General features: G+C 50.7%; 9 protein-coding genes across 9 annotated transcripts; 4 read left to right on the top strand and 5 right to left on the bottom strand.

The window, feature by feature from the left end:
* Positions 1-354: 354 nt before the first annotated feature.
* Positions 355-1,160, top strand: NECHADRAFT_54423 (uncharacterized protein; the record flags this gene model as incomplete). Its single annotated transcript, XM_003041366.1, is given in 3 exon segments — positions 355-471; positions 483-907; positions 965-1,160. Coding segments are annotated over 3 exon segments (738 nt in total), but the record flags the coding sequence as incomplete, so codon positions are not given.
* A 143-nt stretch (positions 1,161-1,303) lies between these two features.
* NECHADRAFT_87950 (uncharacterized protein) lies at positions 1,304-4,071 on the bottom strand (the record flags this gene model as incomplete). Its single annotated transcript, XM_003041327.1, has 5 exons — positions 1,304-2,697; positions 2,750-3,177; positions 3,233-3,442; positions 3,495-3,877; positions 3,934-4,071. 5 exons carry the CDS (start codon positions 4,069-4,071, stop codon positions 1,304-1,306), a joined length of 2,553 nt encoding a protein of 850 aa, XP_003041373.1.
* A 584-nt stretch (positions 4,072-4,655) lies between these two features.
* On the top strand, positions 4,656-6,593 carry NECHADRAFT_54349 (uncharacterized protein; the record flags this gene model as incomplete). The annotated part of the gene is made up of 6 exons (XM_003041365.1): positions 4,656-4,821; positions 4,886-5,050; positions 5,122-5,282; positions 5,347-5,848; positions 5,905-6,150; positions 6,208-6,593. The coding sequence occupies 6 exons, from the start codon at positions 4,656-4,658 to the stop codon at positions 6,591-6,593; spliced, it is 1,626 nt and encodes a 541-aa protein (XP_003041411.1).
* A 2,767-nt stretch (positions 6,594-9,360) lies between these two features.
* On the bottom strand, positions 9,361-11,228 carry NECHADRAFT_54353 (uncharacterized protein; the record flags this gene model as incomplete). The annotated part of the gene is made up of 7 exons (XM_003041326.1): positions 9,361-9,606; positions 9,658-9,762; positions 9,806-10,516; positions 10,572-10,643; positions 10,690-10,981; positions 11,031-11,101; positions 11,154-11,228. Coding segments are annotated over 7 exons (1,572 nt in total), but the record flags the coding sequence as incomplete, so codon positions are not given.
* A 1,073-nt stretch (positions 11,229-12,301) lies between these two features.
* NECHADRAFT_87947 (uncharacterized protein) lies at positions 12,302-13,508 on the top strand (the record flags this gene model as incomplete). The annotated part of the gene is made up of 4 exons (XM_003041364.1): positions 12,302-12,353; positions 12,631-12,717; positions 12,872-13,122; positions 13,182-13,508. 4 exons carry the CDS (start codon positions 12,302-12,304, stop codon positions 13,506-13,508), a joined length of 717 nt encoding a protein of 238 aa, XP_003041410.1.
* A 317-nt stretch (positions 13,509-13,825) lies between these two features.
* Positions 13,826-15,096, top strand: NECHADRAFT_87946 (uncharacterized protein; the record flags this gene model as incomplete). The annotated part of the gene is made up of 5 exons (XM_003041363.1): positions 13,826-13,848; positions 13,970-14,292; positions 14,342-14,607; positions 14,657-14,963; positions 15,059-15,096. 5 exons carry the CDS (start codon positions 13,826-13,828, stop codon positions 15,094-15,096), a joined length of 957 nt encoding a protein of 318 aa, XP_003041409.1.
* A 347-nt stretch (positions 15,097-15,443) lies between these two features.
* On the bottom strand, positions 15,444-17,681 carry NECHADRAFT_87945 (uncharacterized protein; the record flags this gene model as incomplete). The annotated part of the gene is made up of 4 exons (XM_003041325.1): positions 15,444-16,974; positions 17,030-17,253; positions 17,308-17,554; positions 17,590-17,681. The coding sequence occupies 4 exons, from the start codon at positions 17,679-17,681 to the stop codon at positions 15,444-15,446; spliced, it is 2,094 nt and encodes a 697-aa protein (XP_003041371.1).
* Positions 17,682-18,014: 333 nt separating this feature from the next.
* Positions 18,015-19,444, bottom strand: NECHADRAFT_87944 (uncharacterized protein; the record flags this gene model as incomplete). Its single annotated transcript, XM_003041324.1, has 2 exons — positions 18,015-18,914; positions 18,971-19,444. The coding sequence occupies 2 exons, from the start codon at positions 19,442-19,444 to the stop codon at positions 18,015-18,017; spliced, it is 1,374 nt and encodes a 457-aa protein (XP_003041370.1).
* An 809-nt stretch (positions 19,445-20,253) lies between these two features.
* On the bottom strand, positions 20,254-21,516 carry NECHADRAFT_54350 (uncharacterized protein; the record flags this gene model as incomplete). The annotated part of the gene is made up of 3 exons (XM_003041323.1): positions 20,254-20,730; positions 20,775-21,097; positions 21,147-21,516. The coding sequence occupies 3 exons, from the start codon at positions 21,514-21,516 to the stop codon at positions 20,254-20,256; spliced, it is 1,170 nt and encodes a 389-aa protein (XP_003041369.1).
* Between the last annotated feature and the right edge of the window lie 619 nt (positions 21,517-22,135).

The following is a 22,135-nucleotide window of genomic DNA, read 5'->3' as shown; positions in this document are numbered from 1 at the left end:
CAAGGCATGGTTGCTGAAACTCAGGTCATCGCCACTTGTCCTGTGACTAATGTCATATCATCAAGGGAAAACGTAAACGAATGAAGATCACAATTAGCGCGCCTTCCGTGCGTCCTTCCTGACACTGCTGCTAAGCCCGCAGAAACAGGCTCAGGGATATCAGGCACTCGAGGGGAGGAGGGTCCTCGGAACGCGTGGGGTGCGTCTAGGTGAAGTTACGGGTACAGAGAATAAGGAGTAGAGAATATAAAAGCTAGCTCTTCTAATTAGTTCGTTTCTCCCACAAAGTTCTTTCTCATCCCAGCCTGTTTCTTGCCTTTTCCTTGCACTCTGTCTAATAGCAACCTGTCCAAATCATTCACTGGAAATGTCGTTGCCATTGCTGGTGCTGCAACAGACATTGGCCTCATTACTGTCCTCTATCTCACCGAAAGAGGAGCTCGTTGTCTGTATCAGATATCAGTGAAGAGAGTCTGAATTAGCTATCACAGGAGATCAAGTCGAGGTTCCCCGACACTGGCCTTCTTGCCCCGTTTATAGACGTCTCAGATTCATTCCAGGCAGGTCAGTGGATTAAGAACACTATTGACAACTCGGGCTCGCTTCACGGGGCTGTCAACCTTGCAGGCGTTCTACACAACTCGACTCCAAATTTTGTCGATATCCAAGATCAGGACTGGAACAGGGTCATTTCGTTCAACTTGAGCGGAATCGTGTACCCAATGAGAGCTGAAATTACTGTCATGGAGAAGGGAGGCAGTATTTTCAAAGTTTCAAGCGTTGCTGGTCTTATGGCAAGGCCTGGAGTCGTTGCGTATGCGGCGTCCAAGGCGGCTGTCATCTCCTTGGCAAGATCAGCGACAAAGGAGATTGGAGCTGGAGAAATTCAAGTGAATGCAATCTGCCCGTGAGAAACTCTTCATTTCACTGCATGTGTAGGAACAGTATTAGCAAGTACAATCAGGAGTGGAATCGACACCCCAATATCTCGACAGCTTCTCGATCAAGGATGCACGGATGAGATGGTACTTGAACCACATGCCATCAAGCCCTTCAGAAAGGTTGAGGAGGCCAGAGCGTTGATTGGTTTTCTTCTCAGAGATGACTCCAAGTATATTACGGGCGAGACTATTAGGATTGACGGTGGCATGTGTGCCTGAGTTCGAGAACATGTTATGCTAAAATAATCTGCAAGAACAATTTTCTGCGGTATTGGGTTTCATGGCATGTATTGATAACAATGTCTTTCACTAATGCGGCAGATGCCTCTTTCAGAGGCAACGCCAACATACAAAACCACTGACTATGGGCCAAAGTTGAAAGCCTGTGGCACGTTGAGAGTGTGCGTAGACTTGACGTCTAGGGGGCTAGAGCTGGTCGAGACATAGACGCCATGATCACCCCCCTCGACCTTCCATAGCTTGTCTTTCTCGGACCAAAACGCGGCTCCATCTCGTTTGAATGAGAGTTGCAACTCTTTCTTCTCTCCTGGGGCCAGGTGAACCTTGTCGAAAGCAACAAGCGCCTTTGGCGGTCTTCCCTTGTCCTCATCTCCCTTGGGGGGTGCCAGGTAGACCTGAACGACTTCAGAACCTGCTCTATCGCCCGTGTTGTGAACTAAAGCTGTGATGATCACTTCGGCATTGGCATCGCCTTCGCTCAAGGTTCCGGACAAGGCACTACCAGAAATCTCGAATGTGGAATAGCTTAGGCCAAAACCAAAGGGGAAAAGAACTTCCTTCTCAGTGCCATATTGAGAGTCAAAGTGCCTGTAACCAACATTCACACCCTCGACGTATTCCACCTCTCGAGATTCCCAGCTGTCAAGGCCAAAGTGTCCGTAGCAAGCTGTGTGCTCAATCTTCTTGGGCCAGGAAGCGGGCAGTTTTCCGCTTGGGTTCACCTCGCCAAGAAGAACATCGAGTACGGCATTGCCAGTCTCCTGGCCGCCATACCAGGTTTGAACGACGGCAGCGACCTCGTCAAGCCAGGGCAGCTCAACCGGTACACCGGTCCCAATGACAACGATGGTATTGGAGTTAACCTTGGCAACTTCGGCGATGAGCTTGTCCTGTGACCCGTTGGCAGGAAGTGACATGGTAGCCATGTCTTGGCCTTCGGTCTCCCACTGTGGCGTGTTTCCGACAAAGACGAGTGCCACATCGGCCTGCTTCGCCAGCTCCACGGCTTCTGATAGGAGATCAGCCTCCATCTCTGCCTGCTCGATGAATCCGAGATGAACTGCCAGTTTATCCTCTGCAAGGAACAGCTCGGCGTTTGGCACCGGTGAGATGGTTGACTCGACCAGAATATCATACTTTTGGCCTGCGATGAAGTCGTACTGGACATGCTTCTCCTCTTGCGCACCCAGGAAGAACATCATTGCCTCTTCTGTTTCTTTGATTTCACCAAGAAAGACTCGATTGATGAACAGCTTGGTAGGCCCCATGCCAGAAAAGCTCAAGTAATGCTTTCCACTGACACTTGGAGTATACGCGGTGGTCATGCGCACAGCCTTGGCATCGTCGATCTCTGCGTTCATGATAGACATGAAGCTACCCCTCGGATATTCACTCGTATGGACGGCCTCGTCGGACATGTCGAGAGTTTTGAAGAAGTCGCAAATGAATCCAGGGTTGCCGTTGCGGTTGACGGCACCGAGGGTAAAATCAGGGTACGTGCGAAAGACATGTGCGCCTATGCAGGGGTGATCAGCGGCCATATCAATAACAGCAGTCATCATGCGTACCTTTAGAGTATGAAACTTTGCTATCGCCAAGCCTTGATGTGATGGCATCAAAGGGGCTGACCTTGTAGTGGCAGTTGAGGGATGCGCTCCCACCCCCATGGGCAGCCGTCTGCTTTGCCAATGGACCAAGCACCGCAATGTTTTTGAGGGAAGGCGGCTTAAGGGGTAGTGCTTTACCAGCATTCTTAAGAACGACCATGCCCTCTGCGCCGGCTTCGCGGATGAGTCTCTCATGCTCAGGTCGGCTGACAGAGTACTCAGGAACCGGCTCCCGCCTGTCAGTGAATTTTCCAGTCTGGCGGAGAAGCTTGAGGATATTCAGAACGTGCTCGTCAATATCCTTGAGATGAACCTTTCCATCATCGACCAGCTTCTGCACTACATCTCCCTTTCTGCGGTGAGGAGGACCAGGCATTTCGAGATCAAGCCTATGGTAGATTGTTAGTGATGAAGAAATCCAGAAGTACTAGGTCTAGCGTTCACCCGTTGCGAATACCGGCGTCCACAGCAGCCGAGGCAGCACCCCAATCAGTCATGGTCAGCCCCTTGTAGCCCCATTCATCTCGAAGTATGTCTTTTAGAAGCGTGGTTTGATCATCGACGTAGTGGCCATTGACTTTGGGGTAGCTTGTCATTATGCACCAGGGGTCAGACTTTTTGATGATGATCTCAAACGGGCGCAAGTAAATTTCTCTGTATTGTGTGGTCAGTCCACCTTGTGATAGCACCTGAATAGTTAACGTACCTCATGGCCCGGTCTGAGACCGTCTCGTTAACAGTGAAACGACGGGTGTCTTGTTCATTGATGGCATAATGCTTCACTGTCGCCCCCACCCTCTCGCTCTGTAGGCCCAGAACGTATTCAGAAGCGAGCTCGCCAGCGAGGAGAGGGTCTTCGGAAAGGGACTCGAAATTGCGTCCGCCAAGCGGCGAGCGGTGTGGGCACACAGTGGGACCCAGAAGGACATAGGCCCCCTTGGTCTGGGTCTCCTGGGCCAGGGCAACGCCAATTTGCCGCGCAAGCTTGCGGTTAAAGGTAGCCGCCAGGGACACGCAGGCTGGGAAACATGCCGCAGTCCTTCCATCAAGAAAATCGGCGCCTCTGGCTCCGTTGGGGCCATCACTGACCTGAAGAGAGCGTCAGCTAACCTAGGTGGGGAAGGGCAGGGTTAGACCACACGTACCTTGAGAGAGGGGATATTAAGACGGTCAATATTTTGAGTCTCCCAAGAGTTCTTTCCTGCAAGTAACGATATCTTCTCGCTCGTTGTCAGCTGTGACAAGAGCTCAAGAAGCTCAGCATCCGTAGGTTGTTGTGCCATGATGTCTGCAGGAGGATGAATAATGATAACAGGTGCAAGCTCGCCCAGCGGAAAAAGTAGAAAGGGAATTGCTAACCAGCGTTAGATTTAATCCTTAGAACAAGAAGAGTTGATGCGAGAATTACTTTGTCTTCTATATCTTGCCATGTTCCAACAAGCTCGTCCATGATGGGAGTATCCTCGGAGTTACCCTGGCCTCTACTTCAGGACCCGACCCCGAAGCTAACCCCCGGACTCCATCTTCAGCTCCTCCCCACCAGCCACGTGAGCATTGGGATTCTCCTGAGGTTTCTCCGTTAGCGCCAAGTGTTGGCCTCTCATCCATGAGAGCATCCTTGTCACTTGCATTGTGCCATTATCAAGGTTTGCAGGGATGCCAGGAGATGCTGAGTGACCCCGTGGGGAAGAAAACCATGTGGCGGACGGCAATCCGGAGTTGGTTCTGAAGGCCGGTGTTTAAAATATATAAATCTGGTCGTCTTGAACTGCTTCAGACTCGATGACTATCAACAGTCGATCTTTTCCATTTAGACCAACTGGCATCCAACAATTCAGCTATTAATATCCAACCTGCATCCTCCAACATGTCGGACGACAAGGAAGCATACCCTGCGCATGCCCAAAATGCGACAGAAGACGACCTTCCCGCCGTCCTCGAGACATCATCACCGGCCGCTCGTTTTGAGCTCCGCCAGCACAACTTGACAAAGATCCAGGCCATCAAAGAGAACAAATGGCCGTTGATTTGGTGTAAGTCGGCGTACCGTCGTTGTGGCCTAGAGATGTCGCGAGTGTCTAATATTGACTTGAACAGGCATGTACATGTTCTTCCTTTGCATCACTTGGGGCTATGACGGCTTGGCCGGTGCCATTGTCATCTCAATTTCTCAGTTCCGGAGGGATTACGGAACGCCATACAACGGAGATTGGGTCATTGATGCCAACTGGCAGCTTGGATTCCAAGCAGCTACATCATTCGGTAAGCTCTATACTCTTCTGCTTGGTCTACTACCACCTCTGGTCTTCAGAGGCTGATCTTTCCAACTCCAGGCTTGATTTTTGGCGCCTTCGCCTCCGGCCTCGCCATCAATCGCTATGGCCGTCAACCTGTGATCCTGGTAGCATTCCTCTTGTCCATCGCCGGCGCATTTCTGCAGTACTTTGCCAAGGACCTTGCCATGTTCTTTGGAGGAAAAATCCTGACTGGTATCGTACGTGCTGCACTCAATTTCCCTTGTTCCAGATGTGTTCTCACTAACTGGTGGAATCCTCCAGCCTATGGGTGCCTTCACAACCGCTGCGCCTCCTTATGCCTCCGAAATGGCTCCTCTCGTCATCCGTGGCTCGGTCTCGGCCGGAATGAACTTCTCCATCGTCCTCGGACAGTTGCTCGGCTATGCCGTCATGCGCGAATCGACCAGCACCTACACCGACGACCGAACTTACAAGGTCATGTTTGCGACGCAATGGGGCTTCGCAGCCGTCGCCCTCATTTTCCTGCCCTTCTTTCCCGAGTCCCCATACTGGCTGGTTGCCCATGGACGCGAAGACAAGGCACGACAAAACCTGGCCAAGCTACACGACTCTTCGTACGACTTGGATGGGCACTTGGCTGAGATCCACGACTCCCTCGGACGACAGAACCAGGACAACGAGGCTCAGGGGTCTTTCGCCGAATGTTTCAACAGTGACAACTGGAAGCGTACTCTGGTGGCTGCTGGCATGTTCTTCATCCAGAATGCCTCAGGCCCTGCGTGGGTTGTTGGGTACATGAGCTGTGAGTCGATCCCTCTGTACAGAACGAAGAAAGTATGCTGATCCATTATCCCAAAGATTACTTCCAGTTGGCAGGTATGGCTCCAGACGTGTCTTTCGATACCACGGTTGGCCTCGCTGGCGTGATGGTTGTCGGCAATATTGTTGGCTGGTTCTTTGTCGACTATTTCGGACGTCGAGGAACAGCTCTCTACGGCTCCATCAGCTTGTCTATAACGCTGTTCCTTATCGCGATCTTGTCACTGATCGAAGCTTCGGGCGCAATCTGGGCCCAGGTAGTATTCATGGCCGTGTGGTCGTTCTGTAAGTGGGTTCCGAGAGACGATAGCTTGAAGATGCTGACTGAACCGTGTGCTGCAGGCTACCAGGCAACTCTCGGCGCCGTTGCTTGGCCCATCACGGCCGAGGCGGCCACAACTAGGCTCCGTGCTCCCACGCAAGCCATCGCCACCATGGTGAACGGCTTGAGTGGTTGCATCTGGTCCTTCAGTCTACCTTACGCCATCAACCCGGATGAAGGCAATCTCGGAGGTAAGATTGCCTTCATCTTTGGCGGTACTCTTGCAGCGTGCTGTATCTTCATCTTCTTCTTGGTTCCCGAGACCAAGAACCGAACCTACATTGAGATCGATGAGCTCTGGAGCCGGAAAATCCCTGCAAGGAAGTTCAAGACGACCAGCCTAATTACGGTGACCAATGACAAGGCGGAAGAGGCCGGGAATACCGAGGTTGAGCACGTTCACTAATCAAACGCGGGGACAATACCTAAGTTCTCCACGCCAAGCAGCAGGATGCAAGTTTGACGCATAATTGGGGCGCTGATTCGATACTGTCTCAATGATAGATGCCTTAGATATTCATCTTACTCTCTGCTTTGTATAGTGTCATGCCAACCGTGAGAATACAAACTCTGGCCTCCCTGAATACCCAAGTTTAATTACCAAACCTCAACTATTTTGCAGTCGTCTCACCACCGAGCCGAAGACGGAGCGGGGCCACCAAATGGCGCTTTTTTAGTCCTCGGCTACAGGGCTTGGCAGCTTGAGGAACTGATGACCCTGCTAACTGGGTTCACTCCGCTCTTCGTCTCCTCCTCCTCTCTCACGCCATCCTCTACCACTAACCAATTCCCTACAGAGAGTATAGATCAGTCTATCATGCCCAGAAAGGAGGTGCTAGAACGTCGAGCAGCGGGCAAGACCCGCAAGATTGCAAGACGGGCCTGTGATGTGTGCCGCAGTCGGCGAATACAGGTAAGCACGCCACGCACTGACTTGGTTCCCTTTCAGGGGAGACCTTGGGCATGGTCCTTCCTTGTCTTCCATGCTGACCTTCATCCTTAATCTCTTACAGTGCTTGTTCCCCGTCGATTCTTCAGCTGCTTGTCTTAGATGCCTTCGACACGACGTGCCCTGTACCTTTCTGACAAGTCGTAAACCTCGAGGACCTCCGAGTCGGTATGTTTATCCAATCGCCTGGTCTAAACTGAATTGATTGACTCATAAGACCCTACCTAGGCATATTGCAGAAGCGAAACAGCGCGCCGCTCTCTCTTCACCACCATTGTCGCACCCTGACCAACAACCGTTGCCACTGCCACTACCACTACCGATTGGACCGATTGGCGTAGCTCATTTTCTCCCCGAGCCCGTATTTCTTACTGTCATTGATGACTTTCTTTTCCGAGTTTATCCTCTCGTCCCTTTCATCCACCTACCACGGTTCAAGGCTCAGCTCGCAAGTCGCGACTTCGAAACTGACGCGGCCTTTTTTCGCCTCTGTGTGGCTCTTTGTGCCGTCACCGTTGCCTCGCTGCCTCGAAAGCTCTCCAGTTATGGCATTGTGGGCTACGACGATGCGGCGCAGGTCGTCGAACGGGCCTCTCATCTCATCACCTGTAGTTACATGGCAACGTTGCCGTCGTGGCAAGATCAGCCTTCCTTTGAAAGGCTCAGGGTCACAATCGTGATAGCTGTCGCCTTTCTCTACGCCGGAAGAAACCACGCAGGTTATATATGGTTCAATGAAGCGGTCCCGTGCTGCCGTGACCTGGAGTTATACAAGCGTGATGCATACAAAGGGTTGGACATTGTCGGCACTGAACTGCGCAAGCGTGTCTTCTGGCTGCTATTTATTGCTCAAGTGTAAGTTTGCTCCATGAAGCCATGTCTGCCGCAGTCTTACTGAAAGGAACTAGGCATAGCCGAGTGAACGACCTGATTCCCCCTTGTGGCCTTCATTTTTGTCCACGACAGACAGATTGGGAGTTTCTGTTACCTAGAGAGGTTAGCGATGAGGAGCTCTGCGGCGAGAGTGCCCAATCTGCTGGGGGTACACCTCTGATCTCTGGGTATGTCGCACTTGTGAAGCTCTATCTTTCTGTCTTGGATCACTTGGATGAGTTCTTCCCAAGTACCTCAGCACCTCATATTCTCTCACATGGCGAGATTGCCGCTCGCGTTTTACCCAGTGCTGAAGCGTATTCGAATCGAGGAGAGATCCTGTCAGCGTTTCCAATGATTGACTCGCTTCTTCAAGTCATTCAGAGGCTCAACACTGTCGTAGACCAACTCCCTAGGCCCCTCAGCCTACCACTAGGTGGTGGAGAAGTACGACATTCAGATGATGATCACCCAGCAACGGCCTTCCAACAAAACCATCCATTCCACTCCATGTCGGCAAATCTCTACATGACGGCAATCTATCTGCAGTCCGTGATGTTAGAAGTCTGCTTGGATAGATGGCAGAATCGATCTCGGGAACTTACAAGGGAGGATGAGGGTTATTATGTACCAATTGATGAAGCAGTCAGCGCACATCTATGGTCCATCAAGGCATCATTAGGAGAAATGTTGGTTGGTGTCCTGACATGCCTCTCCGGTCCTGATTTGGAGTCAAATGGACAATCTATGGTAAGAGTCTCTCACACACTTGGTCCATTTAGAGTGTAGGCTGATATGACGATAGATTGTCAAGTTACGACAGGTGGCATCGACCTTCCTGTATCCCGATGGCAACTCTAAAGACCCCAACTTTAACTTTATCAACAGCTTTGTCAGTCGCCAATGTCTCGACAAATCGCTTGGTGTCTTGATTGAGATAGATTATTTAGTGGTCAAGAGCTGATTCATGCTTTTATTAACCATTCATAATGAAACGGATGTTTCTTGCAGCTTGGTGGCCATACATACACTCACTATGTCCGGTTTCCATCCCCAAGACTAGTAACCCAGTATCCAAGAGGAACTCGACCTAACAAATTAAAGCGGCCACGCTTTTTTTAAGCTGCTGAGGGTCATCAACACTCAAAATGACGTTGGATTTGTCTGTTATTTGCGAGAAAAGCTGCCCAAACGGTCTACCGAGGCACAGTCGTAATTCACGACCCAACCTTGTCGTACAATCAGACCGGACCTGGATGCTTTTCTAAATTCCTCCTATGTTACAGTCTATTTCACCGCAATTGAGTTGTTCCTACCTTATCTGCTAAGTAGACCGAGTCTTGAATCTTATTTAAAGATGAGAACCTTCCCTTTCCTTGACCAACCTCTCGTAGCTTTCAGCCGTCCTCTCGCGAATCTTCTTCCCCCACATGAGCAATGGGATGTGAAGAAAGCCCGTTACCGTAGCCAAAACACCCATTACAATACACATGTTCTGTAGGCCTTGAGAATCCAACCATGGGACCGTGGCGAAGGAGATGGCGATGCTGAAGCAGTTTCGAATGAAAGCTACTCCAATGAAAGCCTCGCCAGTTACCTAAAGCGAATCAGCTCTGACACATGGCATCAGGAGATAAAAGACACTCACAGCCTGGTAGCTATCGATCAAGACGCAAAGAGCGACGTCACCGAGACCGCCAATCCCGAAGCCAAATATGGCACTTCCGATACTGGGAAAGATCCAATGCATGCCCTGATTCATTAGCACCTGTGCAAGAAAGGAACTAATGACGCACCTTGGTCGCTGTCACACCAAACATGATGAATCCACCACCCAGGCAGAGAGCAGGGAGGTGGTTGAGTTGAAGGCGCATCTCAGGCTCGTAATAGCCATAGTTTCTTCGCGCAAACCAAACCACAGTCCTATCAGAAAGCGCAGCATATATCGACCCCAGGATACAACCGGCAAAGATGCCTAGGTTCATGTTGCCAACACCAACTGTACCAAAGTTGTATGGTGGTTGCGTAAACACAATCGAGATGAGTGAAGCTTGGGCCGTGATCCAACCAACGGTGAAAGCGTACGTCAGAGCCGTGTACATGACTGCTGGGAACCGGCACATGATAACAACCGATTGCCACGCGATACTCAACAGGCTCTGATCCGTTTTCGTGACGAGGCGCATTCGCTGTCGCCAAGTGAGCAGGGGAATGCTGGGGTCAATACGATGAGTCCCGGCTTCTGAGACTTGAGGCATGATAGGTGAGCCTTGCTCTGCCTCTTGGTTCTCGGATGCTGAACCTGCGTCTTTCTTGCTGCTTGAAGCTTGTCTGACTTTTGCCGTCTCGAGGCGTCTGGCTTCGATACAAGGGATGTACTTGGTTTCCTCGAAAAACAAGCAGAAGTAGATTAACAGCGCAGCCTCAAATGCAAAGAGAACCCAGTAGCATAGTCTCCAGTTACCGTCGGCCGACATGTATCCGGCGATAATTTGGCTTAGAAAACTCTAAGTCCACTTCATTAGCTCAGGCCCTATTGCTGAATGAACAGCGATTACGAACTCCTATCATCACCATGACCATGTAAAGGCCATTGGCGGTTGCACGCTGGTGCACAAAGTACAAGTCGGCGACCTGAATATCGTTAGTCGAGGATACAAACCAGGTGTGCCTTTATTACCGTCATTTCGACAATCGTCTCATTGGTAGCATTTGCGAGGCCGAACAATAGCTGTGAGATAAATAACTCGGGAAGGCTGCTTAAGCAGGCCGACCAGACTGCCATGGCGAGAATGATGGTGGTAGAGAGGATGTACATGGACCGTCGGCCGTACTTTACCGCTGGCGGGATAAACAGGATGCAGCCTACAGCCGTTCCAACGTAGTTGACGGCAGAGGCAGCGTTGAGTTGGCCATAGGTCCAGCCGAACTCGGGGATCCAAAGAACCCAGAACAGGATGGGGAGGGATGTCCTTGAGGAAGCTCAGTCAGCATCGCTCAAGGATGAATCGAGCTACTCACTGGGTAAAGATGATTGCTGTGATGGCGAGGGCGGGGACAAAGTTGGCCAATTTACGACCACGACTCCAGTTCTAATGGTAGAGGTCAACGCATGTCATCATGTGTGGTAAATGAGAGCAGTACCAACGGGTCGTTAGGGTCGGAGGACGGGGTCGGCTGCAGCACCAGCTCTGAGGTCTCAAAGCGGCCATCTTCTATTACGAGCTATCAGTTGAAGTATCAATACTGGGTGGCTAATGTAACTAACCTTGAACCATACGAACGGTGCCCGGAGGCGTCGTAAACTCTGGAGGTGGAGGTTGAATAGGCCGAGTCATCTTGAAGAGACAGCAAGGTCGAAGGGTTTAGGTGATGATAGTTCTCGCAAAAGCGGTGTGAGTTCGAGAATGTTCATTGCAATAGGAGTGACTAGAGCTCTCGGACTCTTATGTACGTGGCTATCACAATGCTTGAGTCTTGATATCGCTGGAAAGGATGCCCGATAAGTGGCTGGCAAAGGGTTCATCAGGACGGCACCGCCTACTTGATGAGGTTAGCGTTATCGCAACAAGCTTGAGCCCCCCCGGTCATTTGAAGTGCTAAAACGCGGGGAAAGAGGGGAGAGGGTGGGCGATTCGGCAATCAGTGGAAACGGAACGGAGCCGAGGATGAGGTTGTACGTGTTCAAAAGAGGTGCGCGGGACATGAATCTAGATCACTTGACACCTAGATTGCGTCCTGAAGGCATCTAATTGAGGTCTAGCAAGCTTATTAGAGGCAAAAATGAATCTAGCCGCCCACGCAGGTATCATCATTCACTGCGCTTGACGAGGGTTGGATGACGGCAGCACCTTCAAAGTCCTATTGACCACAAGACTGTCGATCCAATTTTGTGGCCTGCTTGGCCTTACCTGAGGTCTCTCGTGTCATATGGGTCAAGCATCCAACCTTGTTGGATCTATATATCACATCTTTAAATCTCTAGACTCAAACTTCACGGTTGATCAATTTCTGAAATGACCCCTACCCTGCACGAATACGTGACGCTTATCTCGTAGTCTAGTCTTAACAAATACAGCATATTGTCCATCTTGTAGTGTATCTTCTCAGACTAGTCAATGGTATTGGTGTTCGTGACGGTGAAGCCTTCTACTCCAGGTGCTCAAACACTACCAGAAAGGCGTGTCATCGATGCTCCTGTCCATGCCGGTCTGCCCATGAGATACTCTCGAAAATGGCATCCGGTCGGTCGTGCGTTGCATTGGCCACTAGATGATAAGCAATCTCCAAACATGGCTCCCTACTTACAGGCACATCTACGCAGGTCTCGTTTCCCGGGACAGGGTGCGTCGGGGACTGACAACACCCACACGAGGCAAGCATCCCTGCCCGTTGACGATAGCGTCCCCTTGGCATTCACCTTTCCTCATCCGGCAGTTGGTGCCGCGCTGATCAGGGGGATGCGGCCCCATTTTTCTTTGCATCATGAGTGCCGTGAATGGGTCCGTCGTAACCAGTTCATCCTGATACCATGACTCGGAATTCACGGGTTCCGCATCGATAAGCCATATTTAATCCAGCAGATCAAAAGTGTGCTCTGTGATAGGTACTTCCTTCATAGTTCATCCTGGGCCATCGGTCATAGTCTCCGCCTTCAGCATGGCAAAAACAGTTCGACCCACGGTTCACATGAGGCCGTTGAGCCTTGGTATGTTACTTCACATGGCAGTCTTTCCGAGCCCAAGTTGTCATTGCTAACGCGGCCTGCAAAGATTCAATATCCGTTTCAGCTGCGGCGCAAACACTCAGCCTCTCTTTTGCTTCTGACCCTCTGATCAGTTGGCTCTATCGTTGTCCAACAGGCCCTGGCTGGGGGACTCTTGAGCCAGCTCTACAACGATGGCAGGAAGCCCGAGTTCGAGATCATACTGTCCGTGGGATTGGAATGGAAGCAGTCGCCGAGGGAAAAATACCCTCAAGTGTCGGGGTTTGCTTCTTATTCCCCCCTCAACCACAACGCCGGTGGTTAAATCCGTTGTGGTGGCCGGCCTATTTGAGGGTCCTCTGGGATCAGTATTGGGCCAAACCGAAAGAACCATTTACAGACGAAGAGGTGAGATGCTCAACCCAAGGCACTTGGCAGAGACTGACATTCTTGTCTTTTTCTCTCAGCGAATCGGCATCATGATGGATGGCCACTATGCATCCGCAAAGAAGATTAAGAGTAGATATCCTCCAAACTCGCTCTATTACCTGGAGATCGCTGCGGTCAAACCAGACACTCAAGGAATGGGTGTCGGTGGTGCAATTATGAGTTGGGTTGTGGATCGGCTGGGAAAGTCTCCCTGTTTCTTGGAATGCACCAACGAGAGAAACATTGCCTTTTATGAGAAGTATGGATTTAAACTGTTGGAGGAGAAGACATTGTTTCATGGCGCAAATCAGTCCTCCGCCACCTTGTTTTACATGGTGAGAGACAAGGCGAGTCTTGGGTTATAAATAAGTCGACATTATCTTCTCATTGAATCATATATATGTCAACTTGAACCGTCTCAGAACCTATCAGCTATCGTGACGGATCAAAGACTGGCACCTGGATCAGTCCAACAAACTTATTACTGGCAACTCGTGCCGAGGGTCATCCCCGATAAGAGGGGGTGCCCCGTTAGTTACTTAGTTATAAATCGAGCTTCCGCATCAGGGATGGGCATCGACGGATCCCCGCCTTGTCTCAACCAGCATCATCACTAACCAAAGGAGTCATTCCGTTGTGTGCATGAGCGGGTGAGGCAGCCTCCTTGTTCAACGAGGCATCAATGATTCGAAGATCGCGACATGGGTAAGTGTACCATCTCAAGCCTTTTGAAACACCTCACTCATCATTCATTCGTCTCCCATAGCTGCTGGACTTGTAAGAGAAGGCATAAGAAATGCGACGAGGCGCGTCCCGTTTGCAATAGGTGCGCCCAAGCTGGGATGGCCTGCGAAGGGTACCAGACGAGATTGACATGGGGCGCTTCGAATCCTGACCCTGCGCCACCAATGGCTGGGGTTGTGTTGAATCCTGCCCGTAAACCACGCCTTCAGAAGAAGGCCAGACAGCGAGAAGGAGCAGAGACCATTGCCGAGGCATCGCCTGACTCTGGCTTTGAGATAGCCGATCCCGGCAGTGTTTCATCCCCTGATCAGTTGGATCTCCTGTTCCTCCAGTACCAACTCGATGACCCTTGCAGCAACGGGGCCCTGCCAGATGATGAAGTGTCTCAAAGACTGATGGATGACTGTGAGTTCCTCTACCATTCCCCCTTGATCTTGCTAACCCTGCTTGCTAGTCACTTCGAAAGGCTGGCAAACCCTCAGCGGGCGAGGCGGGCAGCACAGCTTCGTTCACTCTGACATCATACCTCTTTGCGATAGCAACATTTCTCTTCGCCATGTGTGTCTGGCTTATCAAGCGAGCCTAGATCCAGAGATGATACACGCGACCCCGATTTATATGCAGTCGGCTCTTTCCAATTATTTCAACGACCTCAATACACCCGAGAAGCTGGATCTGGATGAAACATTGGCTACAGGAGTCCTGCTTTGCAGTGTTAGCGTGGGTTTTGGAGTAGCTCATAGACGAAAAAAGTGGCTAATAGAAGTAGATAAACTCTCTGTACATCTGGACACCTCTGCTGGAAGGGCTGCACAGTGTTCTTCAACACAGAGACCTCTTGCACAAAGCTCAACGACCTCCCCTCACCAACCATCTCATCGAGGTGATTGGACTCCTTGACATTCCATGTTTCACATTAAACAGAATCACTGTGTCCCTCAACTTGTGGAAGTTACATGTCGGTCCCAGCAAGCAATCCGGCGTTGAACAGACTTCTGGCCTGCCATACACACTTATGACCCTATTTGCTGATCTAGGGTCCCCTGAGGCAGAAGACAGACTGTTGGCGTGGCCAGGTGAGTTGGGCGATGAACTTATCCAGATACACCTATGGGAAGCTTTCCGGAACGCCGGGATACTTCACAACCGAGCGTTGATCGGGGAAGCCCAGGACCCAAGTTCATCACCAACAAGCAAGCCCAGAACTGAAGTGTTGCGGATGAGGGTGTTTGCTTCGATACAGGCTATATTTGACTCAGGAGCGTTTACTTGCCGGCGGCCTCTTGCCAGAGCCGCCCTGTATCCCCTGTTCATTGCTGGTCTCTTGGCGGACAATGCCTGGGAGCGGAGGCTTTCCCGAACAGCATTCCAACACCTGTGTGAGAATGGACAGGAGAGACCAGTGACAGAAACACTGGGTATTGTGACACGAGTTTGGGAAAAGAGCAGTGGGGGGGATGGGCAGTCAAAATTGAAGCTGGCCACAGAGATTGCAGCGGAGATGAATGCTGAAATACACCTGTACTAGTTGCCAACGAGACCCGAAGGCACCTAGTCTAAGCGAGAATGGCCTCCTGTCTTCCAATCTCACCACTCAATGTAGCCAAAGCCTCCATCTCTCTTGGCTTGCACTCAGTTCCATCTTGATTCCGTGGAAACGTACCCATCTTTTCCCTCTCTCCCGCAATCCAATCAACCGCCAGAGTAAATTCTTGATAGACACCCATGTCTATGATCTTCTGCATGCGTGAGTATTTGCGTACCTTGTCATCTTCGATCTCAGTGACCAAACTGCAAGTCTCATCCGGCCCATACCGCATCCAACGTGCACCTTCACTCATGCGAGGCCAGGAGTCTTTGCCATAGGCAAAGTCAATGAAATGATCGGCCATGTTTCTCGCGAGTTTCCGTTGGCCTTCGGTCAGATTCTCGTCAAAGTTCAGGAACAAGTACAACAGATCCAGGGCATGGTATGCCTGTCCTTTGAATGTGCCCTCGTGTGTGCACACTTGGTCAAAATGATAACCAAATGTCTGCGGAATTTTCGAACGATGAGCTGCGACCCAGTTGTGTGACTTGAATACCGCATCAGCAGACATTTCCTCCATGCGCTTCACGAGCTCGTCTTGCCCAAGCTCGGGTGTGATACCGTATAGCTCAAGGATAGTGTCGGTTGCTTCTGTGCTAAGCCAACCCACCATTTGACTTCTGATGGAACCAAAGTCTTCCTCACAGAAGGCCTCGGTGAAGAGCATTCCTTCATCAGCAGTATCTCCAACCATGTATGATTTGAGCCATGCAGGTGGTGAAGTGATGGTGTTGAAGGACGGCTTGGCAGCGTGGAAAACACCGTCGTCACATGGGTTTCCGGTAGCATTTAAGTGTCCCTCTACTGGTATCGTTGCCTTGGCTACTACATGCTCAGGAACGCTTCGAAGTTGTTCGAGCGAGGAAGGAGAGTCTGGATCAATTCCCAAGTACCTGAGCAGCGCCCGGTAATGTTTCTCGTGATGACTCAGTGGCCAAGTGGGGATCGTATTCAGATGGCCAGACATGGCAATGGCTCGGTGGAATGGAGCTGTATCTCTGGCGACAATGTGATGAGAAACACTTATGCCTCCAGCAGACTCGCCATAAATAGTCACGTTGTCTGGATCGCCACCGAACGAGGTGATATAGCGGTTCACCCAGTGAAGCAAAACTTGTTGATCGTAGAGGCCGAAATTGCCGAAACCTTGGTATCCATCACGTTCTAGATCAGCTTTGATAGCGGATGAAGCAAGGAACCCTCCAAGACCAACGCGGTAGTTGAAGTTAACGGAGACGACGGGAGTGTTGCGAGCCACGGCGTGGGTGACATAGTTGACGCTGTCGAAAACGCCCTTGTTGGCGCCCCCAAAGAGCAGGGAGCCGCCATGGATGTATACCATGACAGGGAGCTTTGTTCCAGGGTCTCTGGACGGTGTGGTGATGTTCATAACAAGACAATTGAGTTCGTCCTCGGGCGGCTCCTCAAAATGAGGTGCGATATCAACTGGTACAAGAGGGTCGTCTCCGTTGTACTCTGGAGGATTGGGTGCGCTACACCTGTGCAATAGTCAGTGTTTGTTTCCTTTCTTATGAGACGATGGGATAGAAATACCCGAGCTTTGTTCCGTCATGGAACTCATTTGGCCACGAGTCCTTGAGTTGGGAGCGTGTCCAACGTTTGGGGAGGGAAGCGTAAGGAATGCCACAGAATTGATGCACACCCTGAGTGAAACTGAGCCCTTCGACCACTCCAAGACAATCGACATGCAATCGAGTCTTGCCAGTAGGTGTTCTGCTGGCCGGCATATCTGAGATGGAGACTTGAAGAAGGTAGAGCTAGGGATGTATCGGTGAAGTGAATGAGTTGAGCTGAAGACTTGAAGGGCTTACATGTGTGTATTTATCCATCTCACAAAGTACCTGGCCATCTTGATCCCGGATAGGTCGCCACATCCCACCTGGACCAAGATGCTGACTAGTCCAGAACTGGCATGCAGAAGAGCGCGCAATCACCCAACTCAACCCCGCATGCTGGATAACCACATCAAGTGGGGAATCGATAACGCCCCTGGTGATCTCTCCTGGCATCTGAGAGGTATCGGGGCCGTAGATGACCGAGAATCCGAGAGTCAATGGACTACAAAGAACGGGACAGGTCGATATAGTGCTTACATGCCGAGCCGAACCACCAGATGAGGCCCCTCTCGGCGGCCGAGGATACCGGAGTGGCGTGCGAGAGTCATCTGGATTAATCGAGTCATCATCTTGAATATGGAGCAACATGGTGTCGTTTGTCACCAAAAAGGGGTAAGGTTCCATTCATTCTTCTGCTATGGCTCGTCTTGGTCATGCCTTCTAGGAAATTGTTGGTCAAGCCCCAAACGACCCGGGAGATAGCCATCAGAGCATCCCAGACTTAAATAACTCAAGTCAATAAGCTTTGCAACCTCGCCGTGGCTGACGGCTGTAAGAACAGCACAATAGCAGGTCGGGAATTATGACACAGCAGAGACTTTACGGACTTCGAGTCCTCTGGTGGCCTGGATTCAAACAACGCAAGGCCTTCAATTACACACGTGTACATTTTACAGAGCCTACTAGAGATGACTCGAGGGAGGGGCACCACCCAACATGATGTGATCCATCAACGTCTCGGCAGCCTTCTCAGGGGTCCAAGACGCAATCCTTCGCTCACTTAGTAGATACGCCCTGGGGAATCCAGGCGCCGTTTCTCCAAGAACCATTTTAGCGATTGCTTCTCCGCTAAGCCAGCACTTGTCCATGCCATGACCGTTGAAACCTGCCGCCAGCCACTCCCCATTTCCCATCCGACCTGACAGACTTGGCGGCAGTTTACCGACAAGGGGCATGCCGTCTGTGGTAAACCCCATGATTCCAGACCAGACCTCTAATGGCTGGGGAGAGGCGTCTTTCCAGATGCGCGGTGCGACGGAACAAAGGGTTTCGTGTGCATCGTCGGCAACCGTCGAGTCGTCGCTTGAAATCAAGGTGGCTAGTTTCTGTGACTCTCCACCGAGAAACATGACGCCTGATTTTGCGTTTTGCTGGGCATAGTACAAACCAAGATGAATACGCCCCGTATCTGCGTTGTAGGAGCCCTTTGAGACATGTGCCCATGATACCTTTTCCCCACGGTTAGGAAATGAAGGTCCCATACTCTGAGTAGACATCGTGCCCCTCAGAGGATATAGCTTCCCCACGAGGTTGGGAATCAGGTTGGCGGAGTATCCGTTTGTACAGTGAACGATTTGCTTAGCCACAATGGATCCCCGTGGGGTGTGAAGAGTGTAGGGGTGTCTCTGGGACGTATGATATTGGTGACTGATCGACTGAACTGGAGTATATGTCTCGAGATTGAAGCGACCAGGGAAATCTCTCTTCAAGGATGCAAGAATTGTAGTCAGCAGCTTGTAAGGCCACAAAGCCGCGACTCCATGTTGCTCAATGACGCCAGCAACTTTCCCATAGCCAAAAGTCTAATGACGAAAGAGTCAGCAACAAACGAGCCCACGACATGTGCCTCGTCGCGTACCTTGGTGGCGTTTTCCTGGTTAGATACCTTGTACCCAATGTCACCATCGGGACAAGCCTTGACAAGCTGACGAACAGCATCAACAGCCTCGTCAAACGATTCTCGGTCTTCAAAAGCGGTGCTTGTCGTCACGTTGCGAAATTCGGTAGCTTGACGATCCTCTGGGTCAAGTTGGTCCACGAGCTCCCTCAGACGCTGAATGTTTGCCTCACTGAAGCGTACAGTCTCCACGGCGAGTTCAAAGCCGACCGCCTTGACAAGAGCGGGAAACAGAGAATCACTATCCGAGACGAGGTGGCCACCGTTTCGGCCTGTCGCGCCGCTAACGGACCCGCGTGCTTCCAACATGGTGACCTGAAGACCCGAAGCTTTTGGGTGGTTCAAGAGACAATGTGCCACGGCAATTCCGGTGATTCCCGAGCCAAGGTCTCGGATTGTGCGTCGGAGATTGTTGGATGCGAAGGTTCTTGCCATGTTGGGACGGTCGGATTTGCACTTGGCAGGCCTGGGCGACAAGTGATGAGCTTGACGGCGTCGTGTATGAAGCCTTTGTTGTTAGCTTGGGGATTGGCTCAAGAGAAGGATGAGCCCTCATTTACCTGTATGTGACATGATGAGCGTCATCGATGATATGATCTTGGTGAGGGGTTGTAGAAGAAGCGACGACGATAAATCATCCTCGGTATTTAACTCTTCAGAACGAGATAAGAATCAACACTTAGGCAAAGCAAACAAGTTGCCTCAAAGGCGCGGCTGTAGATGCCTAAATAGGCATAGATTTAGTCGACCGGTCCGGATTGTGAGTGGGGCCGGGGCCGGCCTGCACGATACGGAACACGTTGAGGGTGTTGGCGAATAATGGCTTGGACTTGGATCCGAGTTCGAACTGCCGCAAAGTTCGTCGACACTAACCGGTGCTTGAGGATGGCACATTGGCCTCATTCAGGCAGTGTCAAATCGCTGGCTTATAGGGCTCCTTCCGGTACAGCTTTGACCTCAAGCATTGATCGATGTGTTCCGGCAAATCCAGTTGCCATATCGATAGTATGCGAAGGATCGCGAGTAGAGTCTTGCATGCAAGTCCATATTGGTGTGGATGGATTTCCATGTCTCTGTTGCTTGGGCGGCGAGTCAGTGGGGGTATCCTAACTTGAACTGAGACAGAATGGGCTGAGGTTGAAGCAAGCCTGCGCATGGCGTACTGGATATGAGTTAGCCTATTTCTCTGCTCGAGTCATTAAATAACTTACTGTCATCTATGCCATCCGTCGACCTATTGTTGACTAGCCAACAACAGTGCCATCCCACCAGCCATCCAGCTTCAGACGCACCAAGCTTGCCAGATGAGTCGAACCATCAGCTTCTACAACCCCATCGTCCATGTCTCGGAGTATCCTATCAATATAACTCCCAGCCGCACTGAGTTGCAGGATGTGACAAATTGCGCGATGAACGGCAAGAAGCCGAGGGTGTGGGGGGTCAATCGTCCGTTCTGGGGTCAGGTGAAGCTGGCGGGTCATAGGGAACATTGTCTTTCTTAACCCCCGACGTTGGGTCGAGTCAATACGGTAGGTGTGAGGCTGGTGTGTGGGCTCGGGCATAGCTTCGAAAAAGATCTTGAAATTTCCGAACTGTCGATGAAGGTCGATCCGTAGAGTGAGGGCATTTAGGGGGCGATCGATATCGGAGTCACCAATGAGATGGACAATGCCGTTGTCAAACATGTCGAGTATGTCCAGAGCTATGGCTTTAGACTTGTTCTGGTTCGTATTAGCTTGAGCTCTCGCGTTGCAAGTCGACTTACGAGCTCTGGGTTTGCTGTCAAAGTATTTAATGAGTGCGGGAGTATATGCGCGACCTCAAGCTCAGCAAATGAGTCAGGGTCTTGGTCTATTAGGAGTTGTCGCTCGTCATCCAAGGCAAAATCGTCTCCGTCATTCTCGAAACGTCTGTCGGCTTCATTGAGATCAAAGTTGCGAGAAATCACACACCGATGTCGATCGCGGATGAGACAATCCCGCCTCAACGAGGCCACCCGTTCCCTAGACTCCAACGCAGAATGTCTACTTGGGGCTTGGGAGGATCCCGCTGGAGAGGGCTGTGGCGTCGTGGTGGCAGAAGCCTTGACTGGAATAAAATGAGCATAATCTCTTGGGGGGCTCCAGGGATCACCAACGCGGAAGAAAGAAGTTGTCCACCAGAAAGTTTGCAAATGAGTTTAGTCCCGAGCGGATCTCGTCCACCCTCGTTTCATCGTCGAAATTGATGCAGTCATCTATAGTGGCATTGACGAATCTGAAGAATTCCTGCAAGAAAGGACAACGAGGGTCATCCGATAGTGAATGCTCGTATGTCAGACGAACCAGTTTGATGCGGTCATATGGCTTATCCTTCGTTGAGTTTGAAGGGCCTTCGAAATGGTTGATGATGTCGTAAAACACGGTCTGGGCCTTGTCACGTTCATCAGCGCTCAATACACGCCATGTACTTTCAGAGAAGTCAATAACTCCTTCAAGAGATGATCGATGGCGATGAAGGGGTTCCATTCTCAATTTTGAGTCTAGAGTTGAAAGGATGAAGTTATCATCAAGTGGGTCACGCGGGATTCATCGCGACTTGATGGCTTGGCATCTCACCTAATCAATCACGTGATAGACATTGGTTACCCTGTACCCGCGTAAGCAATTATAAAATCTGTGTTTCTCCCTCTGATCGCATAACGAACGGCCTAGAAAAGGAAAGAAATATCGTATCGCATAAGGCCCAAAAAAGGAGTCCTTTAGGCATTTCTCGGTCCAAATGTGCACCTCCTCTTGGTGAGGCTCGAGGTTAACTTCAGCGTCAGACATTTTGTAACAACTATTGGGATCAAACAAAACATCAGATGTATGTTAGCAAGGTTATAGCTCTATGGTCCAAAATGCTCATCTTTGCAACTTTAGGAATGACAAGTGGGGTTTCAATTATCTTTAGATAAAAATCTGCTTTACTTGGAAAATGAGACCCACGGATCCATGTGAGGCACACACGATCGTGATATAAAGATTACTTCAGGGAGCTCGGAGACGTGTCTAGAAGACATTAGTTGTTGCGATGTGATGCAACTGAGAAATTGTCCTAAGAATAAAGTTTTATCTGAAGATAGTGTGTTTATTCACCTATACA

This window comes from Fusarium vanettenii (assembly GCF_000151355.1).
Source record: "Fusarium vanettenii 77-13-4 chromosome 13 genomic scaffold NECHAsca_47_chr13_1_0, whole genome shotgun sequence".
NCBI lineage: Eukaryota > Fungi > Ascomycota > Sordariomycetes > Hypocreales > Nectriaceae > Fusarium > Fusarium vanettenii.
This window is presented reverse-complemented; position numbering and strand designations above follow the sequence as displayed.